Source organism: Pollicipes pollicipes, unplaced genomic scaffold (assembly GCF_011947565.3).
Source record: "Pollicipes pollicipes isolate AB1234 unplaced genomic scaffold, Ppol_2.1 Scaffold_3447;HRSCAF=4054_pilon_pilon_pilon, whole genome shotgun sequence".
Taxonomy (NCBI): domain Eukaryota; kingdom Metazoa; phylum Arthropoda; class Thecostraca; order Pollicipedomorpha; family Pollicipedidae; genus Pollicipes; species Pollicipes pollicipes.
In genome coordinates, this window is record NW_023596297.1 from 34,388,988 (window position 1) to 34,412,396 (window position 23,409).

The window sequence follows — 23,409 nt, forward strand, 5'->3', positions numbered from 1 at the left end:
AGCACCCGAGCTCGGTGCAGGGACGCGACAGACCGCAGACACCGCAGCGGGACACGCTCGAGTCTGCGCGCGAGGGCAGACACACTCGTCCCGAGAGGTTGCCCAAAGTGTAAACCGGGAAAAAGTCGGGCATCGCCGCCTCAGGGCGGCCGGCGCCAGCTTCACCGCGGACGTGTCACAGACGAGTGTCTAACGCCGGCGCATTGGACAAGTGTCTGAGAACAAGGCCGAGATGGGCGTGTCCGAAGCCGGTGCGTGAGACCGGCAGCCCACGTGCCAGAACTGGTGCTTCCCTGAGATGTGTATAGGACCGAGATGTCCCGGCAGCAGTGTTCGGTGACCGCCGTCTGACGCAGGTATCCAGACCGGTGTCCTGAGCGGTGTCCTGAGTAGTGTCCTGGACCGGGGTCCAGACTGGTGTCCTGACCGGTGTCCTGACGGTGACCAGACCCGTGTCCAGACCCGTGTCCACACCGTTGTCCTGACCAGTGACCAGACCGGTGTCCGAGACCGGTGTCCGAGACCTTGGCCGCTGAGACGCGCCCCCGAGACCGCGGGATGAGCTCGGCTCGCGCGGCTGGCCGACGAGAAGGCACGCCCGTCCTCGGTGTAACGAGCCGTGCGACGGGAATGACGAACAGCGGCGCAGTGATGTCCCGCGGCCGCCGGTCTGGCCGATACCATCGCCCGGACCGGCAGCGGCCGACCCGAACCGCCGCCGTCCGGCCTTCCGTCTGTCTGTCAGTCTGTCAGGCCGCGGGCGCGTGACGGGCACCGGCGGCCGGCCCATACCGCTAACGAAATCGAAATTGGAAATAGGAGAGGGGATAAGAGGCCTGAATAAAAGCGCCTGGAGCTGATTAGCAATCTACTTTTGCCCCGCGGAAGTGGAATCAAAGCGGGTGGTGTGCGCGACTTGAAAGGGCTCCCCTAACAACCGTCTCGGGCAGGCTGATGACTCAATCAAGTGATTCGATATCTGGTTAGCGTTGATGTGATTACGCTCCTCTGGCGACTGAAGCAGAAACCATTCGGGTCACAAAAGAGCCGGCACCAATATGCATTAGTATTCAGGGCTTGCGTAGGTGATGACGTAAAAATGGTCCTAAAATGCACAGGGAACTCTGTCATCCAACAAAAAGCGCTAAGGGCTCATAAAATGATGAAATCGCCGCTAACGGATTTATGGCGGTGCCGCCCAGCCTCCAGAACTGCAGCGTGCCGAAGAAAGTAACAGTGGTGCATGATCAGGTGCACCATCTCGTCAGACAGCGGCCGCCGGCTCCGCCGCCTCACGCAAGCGGCGGCCCACTGCGAGGTCACCGGTCGCGCGGCGCCTCGTTGCCCCGGTGGCGCCGCTTTGTGCAGTGCCCGCCGACGGATCATAGCTGGCGTTGGGGCCAATGGGCGCCGACAGACGCTCGGCGGCCGCCGCACAAAGAGCGCCGGCACGCCGGCCCAGAGCCGAGCTGCGGGCTGAGCGGGAGAGCTGGAGCCGCAGCCGGCTCCGGCTGGAGAGGACGCACGGACGGCGGCGGCGGCCGGTGGGTCGTGGACGAGCGTCACCAAGCCGAGTGAGCGGCCGCATCGCTCGAGCCGGGCTCGTCGACGCTGCTTGCGGTGGGAGCGGCGAGCGAGCAGCCGAATGGCACAGCTCGAGCGGCCAGGGCATGCCGCCAAAGCCGGAGGTAAACGCTGCAGCCGACGGCTCGGCACGCTCCGCCTCTAATAATCGCCCGTCCGCGCGCCGCCATTTCCCCATTTTCGGCACGGTACGGCTCGACGGTGGCCGCGCCGACTGCTGAGTCGACGCCCTGGCGTTGGGAGGCGCAGCGGCGAGCACCGAACTCGACGTCATTACAAAAACTTGCAGCTAATCGGTCCGAGAAACGCCGACGTGGGCTTAGCGCCGGGCGGCGCGCGTGGCGAGCGCGGCGCAGCGCCCACTGGGAGCGGCGACCGGCCGTGACCGCCCGCTCCGGAGATCGGGGGGGGGGGGGGGGTAGGACAAGGTGCGCGCAGGACGACGACACAGCCAGGAACTGGGAGACACGGGGTGGGCTGAGCCCGCCCCGTCAGCTTCCCTTGTCCTCAACGCCCGCCGGCTCAGGTCTGAGGTGTACTCCGCGTTAAGGACTCATGCGCGGCTTGACCGGCCCACAGAGCCGGGTGGCTCAATATGTCAACGTCCTCGCCAACACTGACAGTTCTGAGAACGTCGGACTGGCCACCGGCCGCGCCGCTGCCGACCCATCCAGCTGCAACGCTCGCGGCTCGCTGACGACCGAATCCAACCCTCGCGCTGGAGAGCAGAGCCAATATGGCGCCGACTTTATCGCTGGCCTGACGTCGAACGAGTGTGCGCTCTTCCCAGGACGCCCATTGAGGCCGACTTCGAAGTTCGAAATAAACTTCTATTATGCAGAGCGCTCATCTTCTAATCAGGCATTTCGCGGCTCTTTCAGCGGGACGACAACTCGTTTAGGGTGATAAAAAGGCAAGCGTCACCGCATCGCTCTGACGGCGAATCTTAAGCAGCCCGCCGCCCTCAGCGCTGGCAAAGCCGGCGGAAAAAACATCCGGGCGGCCGGATTGAAGACAATATGGGCGCGGAACACACATCCGGGCCGGGGAGCACAGCCGGGCGCAATCGCGATGTGCAGTAGCATAATGGCGACTGGTAACACAATCTTCAGCGAGCACAAAAAAACGCCCGGGAGCCGGGTGTGGGAAACGATATGTATATCGCGAGAGAGGCGCACGCGCGCAGGACGCGGGCACCGCCAGCTGAGCGCGACACAGCGGGCAGACACAGCCAGACAGCGTCGGCCGCGCACTGCCCACGCCGTCATTGGGGCTCGCGGTACAGCCGGCCGGCGGACAATGGGCTCAGTCAGCCCCGGCGGCCGGCACGCACGGCGGAGCGGTAATCAATGGTAGCCCTCCGCCAGCCCGTGTTTGTCTCGGCCTAACACCTGCGCAATCAATGGTAACCGCATTGTGCGTGCGGCGATACTGGATCACCGCGCCGCAACGGCCGCGGGCGCCGCCACGAGCGCCGGGAGCGCCGCGCCCGCGAGCCGCTGCCAGCGCCCCGCCGAAGAAGTAGACGCCGGCGCCGTCCGTTCGCGTCAGGCGGCGGCTAAACGGATCGTAAGGCTGACAGCGGCAGACGATTCCATTCATCAGCAGCGGGCCGGCGGCGGCACGAGCCGTCGGAGGCGCGCCCCGCTTCGCAGCATATTTACACCCGGTCAGATTAGCAGCGTCCTCGGATCCGGCAGCCCCCCGGCCGGAAATCGATGGCGTCATCAGGCGGGCTCGCGGCCGGCCCGTGCACGTGGCGGGGAAGGGACGGGCGGCACCGGGTCCGGGAGGAGGCGATGCGAGCGCGCCGGTGCTCGTCGCCGCCGCGGCCTGTGCTCGCCCGCCGCGGGTGGCGGCTGTGCCTGTCACCTGCGTTCGGGGACGGCCCCGGGCGTCCAGGCGCTCGCGCAAGCCAGCCCGGTACTTGCGATGACGTCAGTGGTGACGTTGGCAGTAATCAGCTGATGATACACTAATTATTTGGGTGCTGCAACGGCAACACCTCCGCAGAGGTACAATTGGCTGCGACGGAGGCCACAGGCTGCGTTCCTGTTATATGACCATTGAAAAAGTTGGGGAGCCGGCCCGGCTCGGCCAGGCCGTCACACATTCTAAAAGCCTATAAATGTGCAGCCACTGGTCGTCACATCATGCAGATACCAAGCGGAAGACCAATGCTTCACAAGTTGTGCTGGCTAACTTTTAAAGCGTTTGCACAAAGGTTGATTGCAGAGGTTGCCACGTTGCAGTTCGAGAAAAATATCACACTAATAAAACGTGGAAGAAAAATATAACTGCGAAGAAGTAGAAGCCAGATCCAAATGTAAACAGCCCGGTGTCGCAAAGAAATGGCGCCTATTAACATATTTCGATGGAGGATGAAACTTTACATCATGTACTCTTCACTGCTGTCTCCCACTCCATCATACGCTCTTCACTCCTGTCTCCCACTCCAATGCAATACAAAAATGCGCTATACTTCGCCAGACTTGGCCTCTTCGGGTGAGTTTTGAAATTCATGACAATCAAAAAAATGGAGGAGGAAACGGTCAGTTGTACCGGGTGGGTTTGCGTGCAAACATGTCCAGATGGTCACGCGTTCTCGTGCCCAGCCCACCAATCCACCCACGTTGAGAGCTTTGCTTTAATGACTGATGCCAGACCTCAGTAAGCAGACCAGATGAAAACCTCAACACTTTCCGGCCCCCCGGTGTGGCCAGCATTCTGTCGAGTAGCTACTAGTGTCAGCTTTCTCAAAATGGGTCGCGAAGGCAGCAAGCTGTAGCTTAAACCGAGAGAGACTGACCACAAAAACCGGACGCACCTACAGTTCAGTTTGCTGACCAACGTCCAGCCAAAATGTTTGTTTGTCATTATATTTTACACTCATTCTTATGTTTCTACACAAAAACTTGTCATAAATTGGTAGATTTCATCCACTGAAACAATGTCGACCACTTTCGTCCATGTGAAGTAAGCGTTTTTGGCATATTTCACGTTAACACCAGTGCCCGCCAGACTCTCCCTGCCCCCCCCCCCCCCCCTGCCGTTTGTCTCTCGTCCCGCGCCTGGCTCTCCAGGGCCTAATTTGTCCCACATCACTCATTGAGGACTTGGCTCCACCCATGAAGGTGATGACATCACTGGCAACAAGCAGGCAATGATGACACTCACCAACGGAAACCCCCGACAGCAGTTACGGCAGCGACTACGCCGACGACATCGGTGGCACGGGTCGAGCGAGTACTCACCGTGGAGACGCACTTCTTGCCGGGCGAGATGAACTCGAGGCCCCGGTCCGCGTTGCCCTTGTAACACTCCATGATATTCTGCGTGAACTTGCGTCGGATGTCCTTTCAGTGAGTACACACACAGGGCCGAGTTGCGCGTCGGCTTGTCGGAGTTATCGCCCTCCAGGCGCTCGCTGGCGGCGAACACGGCGTACAGCACGTCGTCCTGCGCCGTGATCCCCAGCTTCGTGGCCAGGATAGAGCCGGCCGTGGCCACGTGCGCCGCCTGCGCCAGGTTGTACTTGGTGCCCTTGTCGTCGATGCAGTCGATCGGGATCTCCGTGTAGGAGTAGTAGTGCGGATCATCCTGGCACACGCGCACCAGCTTCGAAATGTACGGGCTCATCTCGGTGCTACGCCGCATCTGCGTGGTGAGGAAGTAGCTGAAGCCGTTGGAGCCGAAGCCGTGCACGTAGTTGATGAAGTAGCGCTCGCGCGCCAGCGAGTTGATGGACATGCGCGTGCCTGTGGTGACGGCCAGCTCCGAGATAGAGAACATGCGGTCCAGGTCGAGCGAGCGACTCGACACGGCCGGCACCTCGTTGCGGTAGGGCGCGCGTGCGCCGCCCGTGAACGTGACGCCCACGTACAGCACGTGCGTCTCGGGCGGGCGCGGCGGCCCGGGCGCGATGAACGCCACCGTCGAGGCTGTCTCGTTGTTGGCCACCACAGCCTCCTCCACCTCGAGGTTGATGGAGCTGATATTGTGCAGGTTGCGCACCTGGCAGCGCCCCTGGAAGAGCGAGCCGCACGCGATCAGCGTGCCATGCGTCTTGTCGATCACCAGTGCCTTGTTGACGTTGTTGGTGAGTCGCTTCACCACGTACGCCGGGCACTCGTTGGCCGGCGAGCACTCGGGGTCGTCGTCCTCGGGCCCCGTCTTGACGGAGATCTTGAGCTCGAGGTCGGGGCTAAGCTGGTATAGCCGATTGACGGCGCCCACGTACACGCGGCCCGTGTTGTCGTCCACGACCATGTGGTTGAAGCGCTCAGTGGCGAACTGGTCGCTGAACTCCTCGGCGATGAAGCTGGCGCGGCCGGCGGACGGCAGCAGCGTCAGCAGCGCGGTCAGCAGGGTCACCAGCAGGGGCCAGGGCGGCCCGGCCCGCCCGGACCACGTGCGCATTAGAGCTGCTCGCGGTCTGAAACGGACATGGTCGGGTTAGAGCTCAGGTCAAATACACGGCGGAGGGGGAAGTCACGGAATTACACGGAGAAGTCGTGGTCTAAGCCAGCCTCGGAGATGAGACAGACACGGTATGGGGTCAGGTCAGCGTGGGCGAGGGTTCGCATATAAGGGACGGGGAGGAGTACCGGGCACCATTCGCAGGGCGGGCGAGGGTCCGCAGACAAGGGACGAGGAGTACCGGGCACCATTCGCAGGGCGGGCGAGGGTCCGCAGACAAGGGACGAGGAGGAGTACCGGGCACCACTCGCAGGGCGGCTTGATCTCGGCCGAGCGCGCCAGTGTAGTCATGTCGTGATGTTCTCAGTCGCTGTTCATAAACGCAGGTGTGCTTGAAGCAAACAGATGGGAGTCTGACGTGAATTACGTCTTTGCCGAGCAAAGGCAGACCGTGCCAGGCCATGGCCGTTGTGTATTGTCCCAAGCAACTGGTGTGCACCAGTTAACGCTGCACTGCTCTATATTTTACGCACAGATGACGTTCGCCAGCTTTCTTCTGTTGAGTGGTGAGGGGAACAAAAAGCCATATCTTCTTCGACGCAGGTTGGTAAAAACAAAGGACGTACAGAAGTTTTGTGAAACACTAAATGCTGATGCAAATGATGTTGCTCAAGAGAAGCAGCGGTCGAGAACTCCATATACAAATCCTGGGTGATTCACAGGCATATCTTGCGAGAGTTCGCGGAATGATGTGGATCGGAGTAGGACCAAAAGGCCGCGTTCGAAGTGGAAGCCCGCGACTTGTGGCATAAACAAACTATCCAGTTACATGGCTGGACACCGCAATCCTTTTACCGACAGTGTCTATTTACGGCGATTTGTAAATCTCAATATCAGATGCGTCCTGTACAAAGAAAGCAACAGGCTATCACTAACTAATTCAGGTCAGTTTACGAACGAACCCAGGCATCTCTGTGGATCTACACGCAGCGCACCAAACGCAAACAAGTTAACTCTTGAATCGGAAATCAAGCCCGACCCGAATTCGAGCACCAGACCGACGTCTGCCGAGCGTGTTTGCGATGCACAAGCCGGGCATGGGTGGCATTAGTCACTCGTCGCCGGCTCATCGGGTCGGAGCGAGCCGATAAATCGTCACGGCTCGAGTAAACAAGGCCAGCCGGGACCGACCCGAGCTGACGGCTGAACTGCCGCCGGCCGGTCAGGCGAGCTCGGCTTCGTATGCCCCGCTCACCGAACGCTGAGCTCGAGCCCAGCCAGCGCTCCCCCCGACACCAGCGGCGGCGACAGCAGCGCAGCGAACGAGCCGTCGAAGGGGCGGCAGGGCAGCCCGGATCGCGGGGGAGGAGAGCACCCAATCCCGCTCTGGCAGCGAACCCAGACGACCCCCGGTGAGGCGCTGACAACAAACCGGGCGGCGAGACACGCCCCGTGTCTGGCCCTCCCCGGGGCGCCAGCGAGAGGGCCGCCGCCCCAGGCGGCCGGCGGGGCACGATCGTGACGTCACGACACGGCGTGACGTCACCGGCGCGACCGCGGCCGGAGACGCGCCACGAGCGTGAGCGGCCTGGGCCGCGTGCATAGTCCAGTGGCAGCTCACGAGAGGCGGCGGGTCGCGCCACACGTGGGTCCGGGTCGCGTGACTGCGGCTTGACCCCAACCCGGAGCCAGCGAGTCAGGCACGAGCACGCCGCATTGACTCACTTAGTGAATCAATCCTGGCCGGAGTCGTATTGGCCGGGTAACCGCACACGGTCCGTCTCCGGAGAGCTAGACCGATGCATTTGTCATGACGTGGAGCGCATCTGCTGTCACGGCCGGCATCCCAAGCGCGCCAGACGAAGTCGCCTCCGACTGTCGACTGCGCTCGGCCGATGCCGCCGGTCGGGGCTGACACCCCGCCTATTGGCGCTTTCGTCGCCGCCACTCGCGGCCGTCACAATCGACGCGCGTCACGTGGCCACGCGGTCGCGTGCCGGCGTCACGAGGCGTGAAGACGACAGCGGTGGCGAGCCTGGCTCGGCGCGGCTGCGGCACAGCACACGGAACGTCGCCGCAATTAGCTGCACGGAACGGTCATAGCGGCTCGGCAACGACGCGTCACAAAAACCGGCGGCGGGCCGCGCGGCGTGACACGGCTTCACGCGCCGCCCAGGTCATTGTTCGGGGGCGGGAGACGGCGGCCGGGTGAGACCGGCGGCTGGCTGGCTGGGCCTCCAGGGATCACGCGCGGTCGAACTGAGCGCGGTGCGCGGGTCAAACGGACAAACTTGGACGCCGGTCGCAAGTTGGAACTTACAATTTCCTCTGGGCTGCGGGCCGCCCGCCCGCCCGCCCGCCCGCCCGCCCTCCCCCCCCCCCCCCCCAACCATAGCTCCGCTGCCCCGGTCGGCCGTGTGGCCTGCAGTCATCACCGGCAAGTGAGAACGCCACTCGGATCATGTCAGCCAGTGACACGTCACGATCGCGGCAGGCTCGCGGCCGGCTGTGAGCTCCCCAGTCCCCGCACGCCGGCCGCAGCAGCACACGGCGCGTCCCACCCGCGCGGCAGAGCACGGCGGCACGCCACGCCACGCTACGGTCGCGGCGGGCCGGGCACGGAGCGAGACGGCGTCCCCGCTTCTCAGAGACCGGTCCTTGAGCTCGCCGCGGTGCCGGCCGGCCGTGAAGATCCGCGTGGAATCCGGATCTGCGGTTCGCGAGATACCGCGGAGACACAGCGCGAGAAGACTTCCAGTCGGCGACCGGCGGCCGGCGCTCCACCGCCTGCGCGGAGCTTTGCAGGAACGCATGGGATAAGCGGGCGGGAATGTGCATGATAAGTCCGCAGGGGAGACGGGGATCTGACGTCTGCGACCGGAGGCGAAGCAGCTCCGGTTAATCCGGCTCGGGGATCTGACTCAGCGGCGGCCGCAGAATGTCCCGCCTCGCCGCGCCTCGTCTCAGACCGATGAGCGTCATGCAGTGCTTGACGGGCCCATCCGTTCCCCCGATGACGGTGGGTTTCGTCGGCGCCCGATGACGCCGCCGGGGACACGGCTCGGTGGCGGCGGCCGGGCGGAAGTTCGGCGGCGTGCGCTTCCCGCGCTCGTGGCGTCGGCGAGGCGTCGCCAGCTCGCGAGCCGAGGCGGGCCGCCGTCGAGCCGTCGCTCGCCGAGCGGGCTGGCCGCGGCCACGCGGAAGTGGTGTCCACCGAACTCCGCCGGCTGCAGCTGCCGCGCGCAAAGTTGACGGCCGGAGGTCGGCCGACCCGGCCGAGCGGCCGCCGCTGTCACATGGCACTGTGGCGGCCGCCGGCCGGTGACAGCTGGCATCGGCTGAGCGGCGGCGGCGCCCGGCCGAAAGAGGGTCGGCGCGTGCCGGCACGCCGCCCCCCGGACTGGTGAACGGTCCGATGACCTTGTTGTGTCAGGGGCGAGGTCACGGCCATGTGATCTGTGCAAAAGCTCTGAAGCGGGACGGAAAGTATGGCGTCGGGGCTGCGATACAGAAGCAGGAGCTCCGCTCGACGGCAAGACGAAATGATGCTGGTGGAGAGGATTGAACTGATGGGACGTGCCAGCTGAATGGAGAGAGGGCAATGAAGGGGCCGCAGAGAGATCAAATATAAGGCATGGAAGACAGGGAGAACCGAAACAAAAGAGGGAATACGGGGGCAATAGAACGAAGTGGCATGATCTCGAAGGAAGGAGGGATAGAGCGAAGGAGGAAGCGAGGGAAGGGGAGGAGAGGGAAGGGGAACGAGCAAAGGAGACAGATGAAGGACTGGAAGAAGCTAAGGCAGGAAAAAAGGGAGGGAGAGCAGAGCTGAGCGGAGAGCGAGCTCTCCCTCAGAGCCCAGGGCGCGGAATCAGCCCGCCGTACTCCTGAGTGAAGGTGGACCGGGACGGACCTGACCGGACCGCGCCGGGCTGGGCCGCTCGGCTGCAGCGCCAGTCGCCGCGCCAGAGCCAGGCGCGCCCACCGGTGTCGGCAGCCGAGCGGGACGGACGCGTCTCCCGTCGAGCCCGCGTCGCCGCAGCCGGCGGCTGGCCGGCTGACCGACGCGCCATACGTGCTGCACTGTCCGCTGTGAGCGGGCGGACGCCGGCACCGCCCGGACGGTCGCAGACGTCCGCAGCCATCCGCAGACGCCAGCCACGTGCCGGCGTCTGCAACAGGCGGACGCGGCGCTGCGCCGGCAGCCGGCAGAAAGCGGCACGCAGGCGCCCGGCAGCCGCGCCATCTGGGTCACGTGACGAGCGCGCGGTCACGTTCGGGGTCGGCTTGAAGTAGGTGAGGTCCGGCGGCGGGCCGGCGCGTCCGGCCGCGGCGCGTCAGCCCGGCCGTCGGGCACGCCTCACGCCGCACACTTCACGTCGCACGCTGCACGCCGCATGCCTCACGCCTCACGCCGCATGCCTAACGCCGTATTCCTCACGCCTCACGCCGCATGCAGATCGGCGACTCGCGTGCCGACTGGGACCGGGCCGGAGTGTGGAGCGGTGACCCGAGCCGTCCTTCACGACCCGCTGCAGCGGGCGAGCTCTCCTCGGAATAGAGCCACTCGGCACAAGTGGCCATTTCCATCGGCGTCAATGCAGCGCCGGCGCGGCAGTCACCGCGTGCATGCCGGCCGTGGATCGGACGGAGGCGCGCCACCCGGCTCACGTGGCATTCCGCACCGGCTGCATCCGGCCTTTATTTGGCGGCCGAGTGGCGATTCCGACGGGCGAGGGCGGCGCCGAGCCATCGTGACGCACCGGTGAGGAGATGGCGCCGACGCACCGGTGCAGAGATAGCGCCGAGCCATCGCGACGCACCGGTGCGGAGATAGCGCCGAGCCATCGCGACGCACCGGCGAGGAGATAGCGCCGAGCCATCGCGACGCACCGGCGAGGAGATAGCGCCGAGCCATCGCGACGCACCGGTGCGGAGATGGCGCCGAAGCACCGGTGCAGAGATAGCCCCGAGCCATCGCGACGCACCGGTGCAGAGATAGCGCCGAGCCATCGCGACGCACCGGCGAGGAGATAGCGCCGAGCCATCGCGGCGCACCGGTGCGGAGATAGCGCCGAAGCACCGGTGCAGAGATAGCCCCGAGCCATCGCGACGCACCGGTGCAGAGATAGCGCCGAGCCATCGCGACGCACCGGCGAGGAGATAGCGCCGAGCCATCGCGACGCACCGGCGAGGAGATAGCGCCGAGCCATCGCGACGCACCGGTGCGGAGATAGCGCCGAAGCACCGGTGCAGAGATAGCGCCGAGCCATCGCGACGCACCGGTGCAGAGATAGCCCGAGCCATCGCGACGCACCGGTGCGGAGATAGCGCCGAAGCACCGGTGCAGAGACAGCCCCGAGCCATCGCGACGCACCGGTGCGGGGCGACCGACTATCGGGCCCCGATAAGGCGATCTGCCGCAGTTCCTGAGACGGTGACGTCACTGCCGGCATGGCTGGGCGGGTGTGGGTGGCTGGCTGGGCGGGCACCGCGCTGGCTGGGTGGGCGTGGGTATGGGTGTGAGGAGGGAGTGCGGGAGCGGGAGCCATAGCGGCAGAGACGGCGTCCCATTAATGGAGCGCTGAGAGGTTGGGCAGGCGAGACAGGGAGCCAGCGCGGCACGCGGGGCCAGCTGCGTCACCGTGCTCGGAGATGATGTGGTACATCAGCACCCTGTAGCCCGCCAATTCACTCTGACCGGAAGCCGGAAGGAAAGCCGCGACTTATCACGCAGAGCCATAAACGCTACTTATTTTGCATCAGCACTATGAATTATGTTGTCGCTATCTTCGCATCAGCTGCGATACCCTCCAGTAACAACTACAAACGATATCAAAGGCGAAAAGGGCTGTGCGAAAAAGAAATTAGCGCGATGGGGACGAGCCATGGTAATCGTTGGTAAACTCCCGGCACTTCGCGTCAGCTAACTGGCGTTACGCAAGAGCCGGCCGATCAGCTGATGGGACGATAGCCGCCCACTGCGGACACAGAGCTGCGTCACCGGCGCCGCCAGCCGGCGCCAGAGCCGGTGCCGGAGCCGGTGCCCGAGCCGGAGCCGGAGGCGGCGGCGCTCACGCTGCCAGCCGCCGGAGAGCTGTCGACGGCGCGCCAGCGACTGCTCGACCCAGCCCCGGCGCGAGAGTGACTACCGGTGTCTGCGTGAGCACGCGCCCATCGCTCAGGCATTCCTGCACGTGCAGGGCGCCGTCACGCCCCAGTGCGTCCCGGAGAGGAGGCGGCTTCGGCGGATAAATCACGCCGTCGCGTGACAGACTCGAGCGTGCATGACGAGCGGTCGTCTGTCACGTCCGGCAGACTTCTCGTCGCAGCGCGCCCGCTGCTGATTCTGGTCCGAACCGGGCTGGGCCAATCGCTTCCGTCAGCCGTCCTTTGCGTTTTCCACGTGTGCACCGCCGGCATGCGGGGAAAGGCGGCGCGCCCACCGGCTCAGATGGCCGACGGGCGCCGATGCAGGCAGCAGCAGACTAGTGATGTTACTAGGTGACGCCCGTGACGTCATCGGGTGACCGCAGACGCCTTTGCGACCTTCAGGCTGCCTTGTGCCGGACCCGCGACGTGCGATCCATCTCGGTCCACAACCCGTTGCCCACCAAAAACAGCTTATCAACCAAATCAAACACAACCCCCTCCCGAAATTGACATTCCGGTCGCTAGGGTCGAGAATGCGGCTGCGGCGAGCGGCAGGGCGACCCTCCCGACCCTGTAACCGGGACGACGGGGACGCTGGGACGCCGGGGAAGGGCCGTTTAGCGGCGGCCGCCGCCACGGCCGACTCGGCGCCCGAGCAGGGGCCGGGCACGGACCGACGGGGCCGGACAGGGGCCGATACGGCCCTCCCGAGCCGGACAAGCATGGGCGACAGGGGTCGCCCGGCCCCGCCCGACGTCACAAGGTCACGGGCGACGGGAGAAGGGATACACCGCGCCAGCGCACAGGCCAGAAAGCCGAGGAAGGTGGCCGCAGTCCGGCAGCGGCCGGGGTCCGAGTGTTTGCAGGCGGCGGTCGCTGCCCGGAGCGCCGCGGCCGGCAAGGCCGACCGACCGGCTCGCTCTGTGGTCGGCTGACGAAGCAATTCGAAACCGGCCGGTGCGGCCCCGCGCCCTTCCCCTCCCCTCTCCCCTCCTCCCTCCCTCCCTGCCGGCTGAGCCGCCGGCCGGGCTGTTCATGGAGGCATGCGGCCCGGCCACGTCGCAGCGATTCTCAGCACGGCAGTCAGTGCTCGGTCGGCCGCGGGCGGCTTCGACGAACCGCCAGCGGGCACGTCCGTCTGTCCGAGCTCGGCCGGCGCGCGCGCCGCCGTCTGCAGGGTGGGCGCGCACGCCCGGGCCACGTCTGCACTTGCAGTCCCTCCCTCCCCTCCCCCTCCCCCCCCCTTCTTCTCCCGTCCGCTGCGGCCGGTGGAAACGTCGGCGGCAAGGCCACCGAGAGATGGAACGAGCGTGGCGAACGCGCGGTGGGGAGGGGGTGACGGCTGGTGGTCACGAGAGCCGAAGGGAAGGGAACACGGGATCGGGGATGTCCGCGGGGCTGACGGCAGGTCATGGGGAACGGAACACGGTGGGGGTGGTTCTGAGAGGAGGAGCGGGTAGCGTCCACTTCCACATCATCATCGAGTGCGGGTCGAGCGTTCCCGTAACCAGATAGCGTGACCTCAGGTCGTCTGGAACGCCCACTGCACGGCTGGCTGATGGCCTCAGGTGGTCCGCACGCTGCATCGGAGAGGCGCAGTCACGCTGGGGGCGTGGCGATGACGCCTCGGCCGCGATGACGTGTCGAGCCCGCGTCCGCCGCCGCGCAGCCGCGGCCGTCCCGGCGCGCCACGCGTGATTCACCTGGCATCGACTGACGACGAAAGTGACGCGCCCTTCCCGGAGCTGGGAGAGCGATCCCCACGGCCGACCTCCGCGGACCGAGACAGGCGGCGGCGGCGGCGGCGGCGGCGGGGAATGGCGAGGGGCCGCGGCGCGTCGCGAGCGCCCTGCCGTTCGCTCATATGACACGAGGCCACGCGGAAGGCGGATCCGCCGGCGGCCGCGCGTGATTTGGTGGCCTTGCATCTGGCTAATCGTCGATGACGAGAGGAAGTCAGCACAGGGGTTACGCCCGACTGAGGCGCGCCCGGAGAGTGCTACCCGTCACTCCCATCTACCGCACGCTAGGCGCAGCTCAGCGGCCGGCCTTCGCAGCCACTTCGTAGCGCGTGGCCGCCGCGAGGGCTGGGGAGCGCCTGCGGGGTGCCGCTCCGCGCGATGCATTGCGAGCCCGTGGCTCGGAGTCCCCGCTGTATACGCATCTCACCCGAACACTTCAGGAAGGCAGCCGTGGATGGAGCGCCTGAGCCAGGGACACACGTGGTAGCCTCCGGAGGCTGAGGCTGTTGGGCTGACGTAGGCGCATGGTACATGGTGTGGATCGGGGCATTATGCCAGCAGCACTGCCCGTCGGAGGCGACGTTCGACCGCTCGGAATCGCCCTGCAAGCTGTGCCATGCACCGGGGACCGATCAGCAATGGTTCGTTGGAAGTGGGGAATGCAGGTGTTAAGCTTTTTTCATGTGGCCCGTCCAAGTGTACGCGGTGCTGGATGGCAAAAGCAATGAAATAGCGGAAGTAGCCTGGATCTGAACTGATTCACAGAAGATAACACACATGATATATGACAATGACAGATTATTCCAGGACTGCTGAAATGAGTCAGCTGACCACCGAGTGTTGACGTGCGCGTGAACCAGATACGCACCGCAAATGCATTATTAGCTTATTCGCTTGTTCTAGCGCCTGCGCGTGACATAGTTCAGATGATTGCGAAAACACTTGTAAAAATATGCAGGTGGACTAACATTGATACGCTGGACTTACCTCATTACAAACGTCTCGTGCGCTGTCGCATGCTTCTACACACCCAACGTGTTCTCTGCCTTGACACCTCTTGCAGGAAACGGAAGCCGACGCGTCGCAAGCACAAATTTGGCACGATCCGATGGTTCGCCGAATGGCTTCTCTACACCACGGGTGACCAGCCTCCTGCGCACTTCCTCCCGCACGACCCGCCCGCTCCCGGCCTCTCCGCGTCAATGATTGGCCCTCCCCACGACGAGCCGGCGCCGGCCAAATGGACTCGCCCGGACTCCAATAGAGCTGCCGTTTTTTCAAGATACGGGGAAGAGAAACAGGGTCGGGATAGCATCTAAGCAGGCAATATATGATGACTGAGTGTAAAAAATATGTTTGACTTATTAAAAATCAGCTCTGTGCAATACATCAAAGCGTGCTGATGAAAACGATACCTCAGGGACCGTGTTTCAAAGCATGACAAACCTCAGGCTCTCACACGGACGCCTTACGCTAAGACACGAATTTTGAACGCCGGCTGAAGCAATTTGCTGTGAGTCGAAACTCCTTGTGTCTTCCAGACTCTTATCGGACTTAATTCTTGTTGTAGTTGAACTTAGTGAAGTTTCTTAGGTTAACCGTACTTGGGGCTCGAGAGTACCGATAAACTGACAAGTAGTGTACTCTATCGTCTTTTTGGTAAACTTAACATTGAGGTATCTGTCAAGAGAGGAATCTAAATCGTCGGCAGACATGATTGAGATTTTAGCTGGCTGTGGAAGTTTCAACCCCATGGAGGCGAAAAAACCATAAGCGTCCAGTTGCAGCTGACGCGTCTTTAGGCATTGACGCGTGAAAGGATCTTTTTCCGGGATATTTTAACAGGATTATTTCGTGTTAACGTTCTTTAGCGGGGTTGTCATCTAGGCAGACCCTTCTCCTAGTTGACGGTCGCCCGGTTGTTTCTGAAGAAAGCCAATGGAGGAATGGAGCAGAGTTGAGCTTGATTTCAGAGGAATTAATTCGATTTCGGAATCGATTCCGTTCGGAACTGAATCCACAAAGACGGGCTGAGTCGATGCCGATTTGAAAAGAGGTAGCTGATTCACCAAATAATTCCACGACGACGCGTGTGTTTTAAGTGGTCAGCTTGCGTAGACGTAGACAGTTAATTCTTCTAAAGCGGGCCACTCAGCTAGCGCCTAGTCTAAGCCACGGTAAATGAAACGTGGAATCTGTGAAGCACGGGTGTCGTGCAACTTCGTGCAAGGGCCGCATGCCTCTGTGAACAACCCGAAATTTGTTGTACACTTTCGTGCAAGTCGTCATCATAACCAAACTACCTGCATGATTTTTATGTTCATGTGCGTGTCCACAGAAATCACATACGGAAGCCTGACGGTTTGCGTCAGCTTATTGTAAACGCAGCAGTTTTGTGAAGCAAAAGGGGTGCGGCTGCACTTCTCTCTTGCATACTAAAATGTGAAATTTGCGTGCAACTTACCATTATGTGCTCAGATAATTTTTGATATGGGTGTGAGTGTGTGTATGTATTTCACAAGAAAGGAATGTCCACAATATATGTGAAAGTCGCAATCCGTTTACGCACACGTTCTCATCACGCCAAAAAACATCTGCAAAACATAAGTATTTCAGTTCATGTGATACAAAACATAAGCAATCCTCCGCGCATTGAATAAGACAATGTTCCTTGACCTTTTCCCAGATATCCTGCAGTTGACAACTTAACACCGGCTCGCTTCACTGAGCACGCATCGCGAGCCTGCTTGACTTCTGGGGGACCCTGTTCTAAGCTGCGGTACCTCTGAACGAAAAGCGACCGTCATCCGCTTCAGTTTGAACGTGTAGGAAACGAAGCGCCCGTCATGTCAATGTCATGTGCAGCGCAGGTTGTTTGTACCAGTGCTGCCAGCTGCGCTGGCTCTTCAGTGACCATGTGATTATACTTATATACACATAACCGGTGCTGATTGAGCCCATCCACGCTCAGCCAGCCCAGCTTCCTCCGGACGGTACTGACAATGGTCGTACTTTCGAAGGTTCGCTACCACTCTGGCCGAAAAATACTTTTCAAACACTGCACAGGTGCAGCGCCCGCCATGTTAACACTCGCTTCGTTCGATCTGTCGTCAGCACGATTGTCGGCTGGAATGCGTGACGTCGTGCGTGCGTGGCGGAGTGGTCGATGTGTGGGCTGGCAGAATAGTTTTTTAACTTAACTTTCCCTTCTTCTTTTACCTTTTACTTCAGTCCACACACTAACCCTGGCTTACTGCCGACCATGACACACTACGCACGTAGTGGTGTTTGGAAGGGGGAATTATCGCAACACCTAATGTTGGTAACCGCTAATGTACTATAACACCTAATGATCGAAACATCTAATGTATCACAAGTGCCAATGTGTCATAACTTCTAGTGTATCGTAAGCCCTAATGTACCATAACCCCTAATTTTCGTAACTCCTAACGTGTCGCAAAGCCCAATGTTCATAACCTCTGATATATCATAACCCCTAATGTATCACCTAATGTATATAGCCCCTAATGTTTCACAACTCCTAATGTATTGCAATTCCTAATATATCACAGCGCCTAGTGTGTCAGATCGCCTAGTGTATCATAACCACTAATGCTTTACAGAGTCTGGCGTATCATAACCCCTAATGTTCGTAACCTCTAATGTATCGCAACTCTTAATGTATCATAGCTCCTAATGTGTTATAACACCTAGTGTATGATAGCTCCTAACGTATCGTAGCCCCTAATATCAGCTGACGGCGGTGGCGAGGGCTGGCGATTTTCAACCCTTTCGACCGCATGTAAGCTTCCACTGAAATCTACCATACCATGCAGGTGTTTCTGGCGCATACAGTACTGGAAGACAAGGCAGGCTGGGCACGGTTCGGAAACTCGTTCTTCATTCTTGTCACATTCATTATTGTGCTTCCCAAGTCGATGGGCTCTGAGGAGTGCATTGGAGTAATAGAATATTATTAGGGATTGCTGAAAAATCCGTTTGCAGCGCACCTTGTATGAAAGTCATGAAGAGAAGTAGAGGGTGGGATGAAAGTGAGGGAGCTGGAAGGCAAGGAAATGGTTTATCAGTGTCCGAACCTGAGTCACGCTTGCCACATTTCTTGCATGGCTGAATAGTAGGTGCCGGTGCCTGCAGTCTGTGCTGTTGGCCTAGGCCCAGTTTCAATGACCCATTGCATGGCATTGGGCTTAATTTTTATGATAATCCCTCCTCCCCCCCCCCCCCAAGCTTCATGTTAACTCGAAATGGCAAGCTATTCCTCCGAATGGAAACGATTTTAAGTCTGCAAAAAGCTTTCCTTAAATTCTAACATCGAGGAAGAAAATTCATGTGGCCGAAATCCGGGTGAAATCGAGTCTTGGGAACACATCAGTTCAACTTTTTCAGCTGAGCCCGCACCGATTTTCGAAAGTGACGCCCCTAGTGTATAACATGGCTGAAATTTACCAACCTGGGACAAAAAGTGTGGAATGATAACTGGATCATTATCGGAAGCCCTTATGTTTGTAACCACTAATGTATCGTAACGCTTAATGTATCGAAACCGCTAATGCTTCATAACACCTGGTAACAGCACAGCATACCCCTGCGACCAAACACCCACATTTTGTGTACAGCTCACTCTCAACTTACCGGCCTTCTCAACCGCCCCGGACAATACGGGCACTGTTCCAACGTGACTTCGGTGACTTCGGGGCATTGGCGAGTGGTTCGGTAGACTTAGTGGCTCCGTCGCACAGCTGTGCGGGTCAGAATCGCGCGTGACAAGCCTAGCGCCGTCAGCTCAGTTAGGGGTTACGAACATTAGGGGTCATGATACACTAGGTGTTATGATACATTAGGTAGTATGATATATTAGGAGTTGTGATACACTAGAGCCTACGAGCATTAGGGATTACCATACGTTAGACCTTATGGCACATTAGGTGTTATGATACATTCGGAGTTTTTCACGCTATTCAGTTTTTTTCAATTCACGCTATTAAGTTTTTGAGGAATGCATCCACATACCCTACCAACCTCTGTCACTCACCTTTCCATGGCTACTCTTAGCATTTGCATTCCCTCGTTATCTATTTCATGTCGCATTTCCCCCAAAATTAGATAGGTTCTCACCGCAGCTTCCGTACTCTCCAACGTAAGAGCTACCAAATCAGACTCCCGCTTCTTGTCAGAGTGATTTTTAATCATGTAGCGCTTCCTCACCATGCTGACAGGCTGACAAAAAATCCTGGCACTATCGTCAGCCGGGCGTGACGTCGCAGGCCACGTGACCTTGTGGTCAGGTGACGTGACGTAGGGCAAATACTGGGCCGTGATTGGTGCTGACAAACGTGCTGACGGCAGATCGAACGCGGTCAACAGTGATGCAGCACAGAGTACGTTTGGGAGCGCTGCTGATTGCGTTGCTTGACGTAGGAGCTTATATCGCATCACATGGCGACGACGTAATGGCATAACTAGAATAAATGTGTACTTCTGCTCGATTGCATGAGGTTGTGATGTCCCAAAGAACGGTTTCATAAAAGATAGTACTCAGGCTATTGCATCTCCTCGCTGCGGTGATATTTCGATCATCAAAACGGGCCTGCCTGGGGGGCAGACTTGTAATGCGTTGACATGTACTGCAGTTTTAGCACAGCACTCGCGTTAGGCATGTCCGGCACGGCTAGTGTTGTTTCGGTGTCATTGTTGAAAGATCACCTCTATCGCTTCAATCGGCTGGAGATGATCGTGAGGTTTCCGTAACTGTTCCATCGAATCTCCATGTCTAGATGGAGGTCTGCACATTTCAAGGGTTCATCCGAACGTGGATGGTTAGTTAGTTCATCACGGTTTTTGAGTACCTACTAATATTCGACTGATTTGTTTCAACGATCTCACGAGTAGTTGTTTTCAAACTAATTATATAAATTACTTAATTCAAATTTTGAACTCACTTCCGCTATTGTTTCGATAAAGGCATGTTGCCGAAAAATTGACCCATCTATATCTCCATCTCTTGGTTTTTCTCCAAGGGATCAGGTAATTACTACCGCCTTACCTATGTGAATAATGTTCATGGTGAACGCACTTCACAACATAAGTAATTAGCCTTACTACCATTGACTTGCCGACGTCTTAAGATTACATGAAAGTACACCGTTACACATGCAGCAAGATCAGCACCGTCATGTTAAAAGTAGGATGCAAAAAGAGCTATGTTCCTGTTTATTTATACAGTCATACAGTAATCCATCTGCGTTGTTCATCCATTGCAATAAATTAAAAGTCATACTGAAGTGCATTTTGTACGCACAGGCACCTATTATGCAAATTTTTCTAAGATCTATATATATATATATATATATATACATATATCATATTCATTTTTCACCAGATAGTCTAATGTAGGTTCTTAAACACCATTGCAGCGCGGGACGAAGATAATACAAGTGAGTGTATAATCGTTCCGCTGCAAACGTGGCGCCACAACATAAGTGACTGCGGCCCGCTGTGTTTCGTAACCCGGATAAATTGGTGTCCTCAATACATGGACACATCTCTCTTGCTGGAGTTTCGCAGGTGGAAGCGTTTTGACGATTAGTGCTGTTGTATAAATATGAAAATGCTGCTGCTTGAAAACTGACTGGTTTTACACCTGACAAGGCTAGGCCATTTCAACCAACGATAGCGATAATTTCGAATGGCTGGTGTTTATGATGATTGTAACTTAAGGATTGGACATAGCTTAATTTGGCGGAGGATAACGGCCTCACCAGACCGGGCTTTACGCCTATGCAGTTTCCACGGCCACTTGTGTTGTAAGCTGAGTAACGCCATCTATGATGCACACGCACAGCTAGAGTTGCAGTCGTCCGCCACAGTCGTATGCGCATGACATCCCAGATTGGCAGTCCGCTGCGTTATCGTTTGAGGTTAATAGAAGGGGAGGAAAAAGTACCTTTTGGACCTTTCACTTGTGACATCAGATGCGTTTGATTTGATCCGCAAAATCAGTTTTTCTTTCAAACAGTCAGAATTTCTATTTGACGTAGCCGCTTCGGCGAGAGAAATCTTGTACCTACTCTCCTGTCCATTCACTATGGTAGAAATGCCCTGCATTTGCCTTGCTTGTTCCAACGCATGTGTTTTGCAACGCTTGCAGTACGTTAACCTGGCACAATTGTTGCGTAAGAAAAGCTAGAATACCTTGAAACACTCTATTTAGGGCAAACATATGCAAACATGAGGTTAATCCCTGTGCTGAATTCAACGAAACGGTATACTATGGTTTTGATTTATCCCCTGTGCTGTTTAGCAGTGAATCTTTGCGAAGCACACTTGTGGCTCGGGGAAACAGAGTACCGCATGGTCTATAGTGACGCACTGGCTTAAACTTCAACCAAGCGGTTCTCGGTAAATGGCCTTCGCCGCCCACTAGGCCAATAACGTTCGAAATAGACGTTAAATTGTACTGACGTCTTTGATGTCAGCAGAGATGACACGGTAAAGCCCGCCGGTCCGCGGTGTGCGAGTTAAAATAGCTCAGAAGTGGTGCCTCCCGCTCGCGACAGCCGACGGCGGCCGTTGGCAGAGCAGGGTTCGTGTCAATGCGGTTGTTGAGCCGACGACTGTGTAAATCCCCCTTCCAGTGTGTGCCACAACGCGTAGATGTATGTGTGCTGCGGTCATGAAGTCATGCGGACACAGCGTGTCACGGACAGTTTTGGAAAAGGCATTTTTCGGCCCCTTCCCTGGTTTATTTCCTGCGCATCTATGGCTGGATGACGTTGGGGTCGCCAGCGCATTGTGGACGGTGCGTTCGCTCGCAACTTGCGACTGATTTTACGCTTTATGTTCTCTGGCTGTGGAATCCTGACATCGACCTTTACAACGCCCAAAACAGACCCAAACGGTCCAAAACGGGCTTATCGGTGGTCGGCGCCTCGGGTGCCGCGTTCGGCCACGCATATCGACCCACTCTCCCGTCGGTGGGGCTGCCCGCCATGCGCTCCGTCAGACCGCGCTGGTCTTATGTCGCCGCGACGCCGAAAAAATACTGCCTTGCAGCAGAGTAGCCCACAAATATTATCCTGAAACTGCGCTACTCGCTACTGAAGGTCACATGGATACAGAATCGGTAGTTGAAAAGATACAGGCTGGTGAAAAAAGGCTGGTTTTACCGGACCAGGCTGCTATAGCCGGAGAATTTCCATTAAATGAGTTGGCTATTGACTGTTGTATGCGGTGGCCTGTCGAATCGCTCGATCGAATTTTTCCAAACAGGTCCATGCCGTTTCAATGAAATGTTTTACATTTGAAGATATTGAAGCAAGCACTAGATATGATGAAATAAGCCCACTTATGGTTATTGGTATGCTTTCAGGTGGAAAGGACCGCTCTAGCTGACACAGTTTCTCTGTTTAGTAAATAAACTCGTGAATAAGTCATCGTACCTTGCACAACATTGATTGAAAGCCGATTGACAGCCGTTATGTCTGGAAATCGTGTTTACAAACGCCAGATAAGAACAATTCGACGATTATATTTTTATCGGCATTGATCGCCGGGTGACCTTGAAAAAGTCGCTCCGAAATAGTCTGCACATCTTCGCGGGCGTGTAGATCAAAAGCTAGAGGTGTTTAGGTCTTGAGAAGGGTAAGGCTGTGAGCTGCGCCGAGTGATCTTCAAGATGGCTATTTCAGTTCCAGACCTCATATAATCGTGGAGCCTCCCTTTAAGCCACGCATGCACAAACAATCGTCATGCGCACAGAAACCTGAGCGCTGCCAAATGTACTCTGGCTAGGAATCGAACCCTCATAATGGGAATTTGCCTCCTCTTACTACGCAGCATCTAGCCACGCTATTTTACCTGTGCTAGCATTTCAATGAGCTTAAGTTTGTCTCCCTGGATAATGCTAAAGATGCTATAAGCATTTACATTTTGGATGTACATAGCATCGTGTAGACCATGGGATTGCTTATAGAATCGCAAGGAAGAGCGGAAAATATTCAAATAAACAGATTCATAGATCGAGGCCTGCAAGACTTCAAGATCTGGGAACACTTACAATCCCTCCATCATACCTTCTGTCAATCCTCGCCGCTCATTCACGTGCTTGAAAATGCATCCGTAAATCACGCCACATTTTCAATCAAAGCAGGTATGCTGCGCGCGGTAACTTGTTCGGCCCGTTGGTTTCAGATGAAGCCATCCCACGAGAGCGCGAAATAAGGAAGTTTGTTCCGCAGGGGTCCGTGGCATTCATCCGCCGCCTGCCCACTTCCCGGGAGCTCAAACCATTGGCACGCTGAGACGAGCGTCGTTTGTCTCCATGGATGGCGCCGACTTGTCATCGGCCGGCTCGATGGACCGGAAAACCCGGCGGGCCGTAGAGAGGCGTCGTCCGCGCCCCCGCGGCACCGCACAGCAGCTCCATTGGAAAGTGTGCGACTGCGGACTGTGCCTGGAGCAGGCAGCCTGAAAATATTTACTTACGGACTGT

At 58.3% G+C, this 23,409-nt stretch overlaps 1 protein-coding gene across 1 annotated transcript in view; it reads right to left on the reverse strand.

Moving 5' to 3' along the window:
- The window catches only part of LOC119091278 (plexin-A2), a gene marked incomplete in the record, with an annotated part of 177,961 nt that extends 162,917 nt beyond the window's left edge, over nucleotides 1-15,044 (reverse strand). Inside the window, 2 exon segments of the mRNA XM_037213967.1 lie at nucleotides 5,078-6,019; nucleotides 14,886-15,044. Of these exon segments, the coding sequence (XP_037069862.1) occupies nucleotides 5,078-6,019; nucleotides 14,886-14,890 (947 nt within the window).
- Between the last annotated feature and the right edge of the window lie 8,365 nt (nucleotides 15,045-23,409).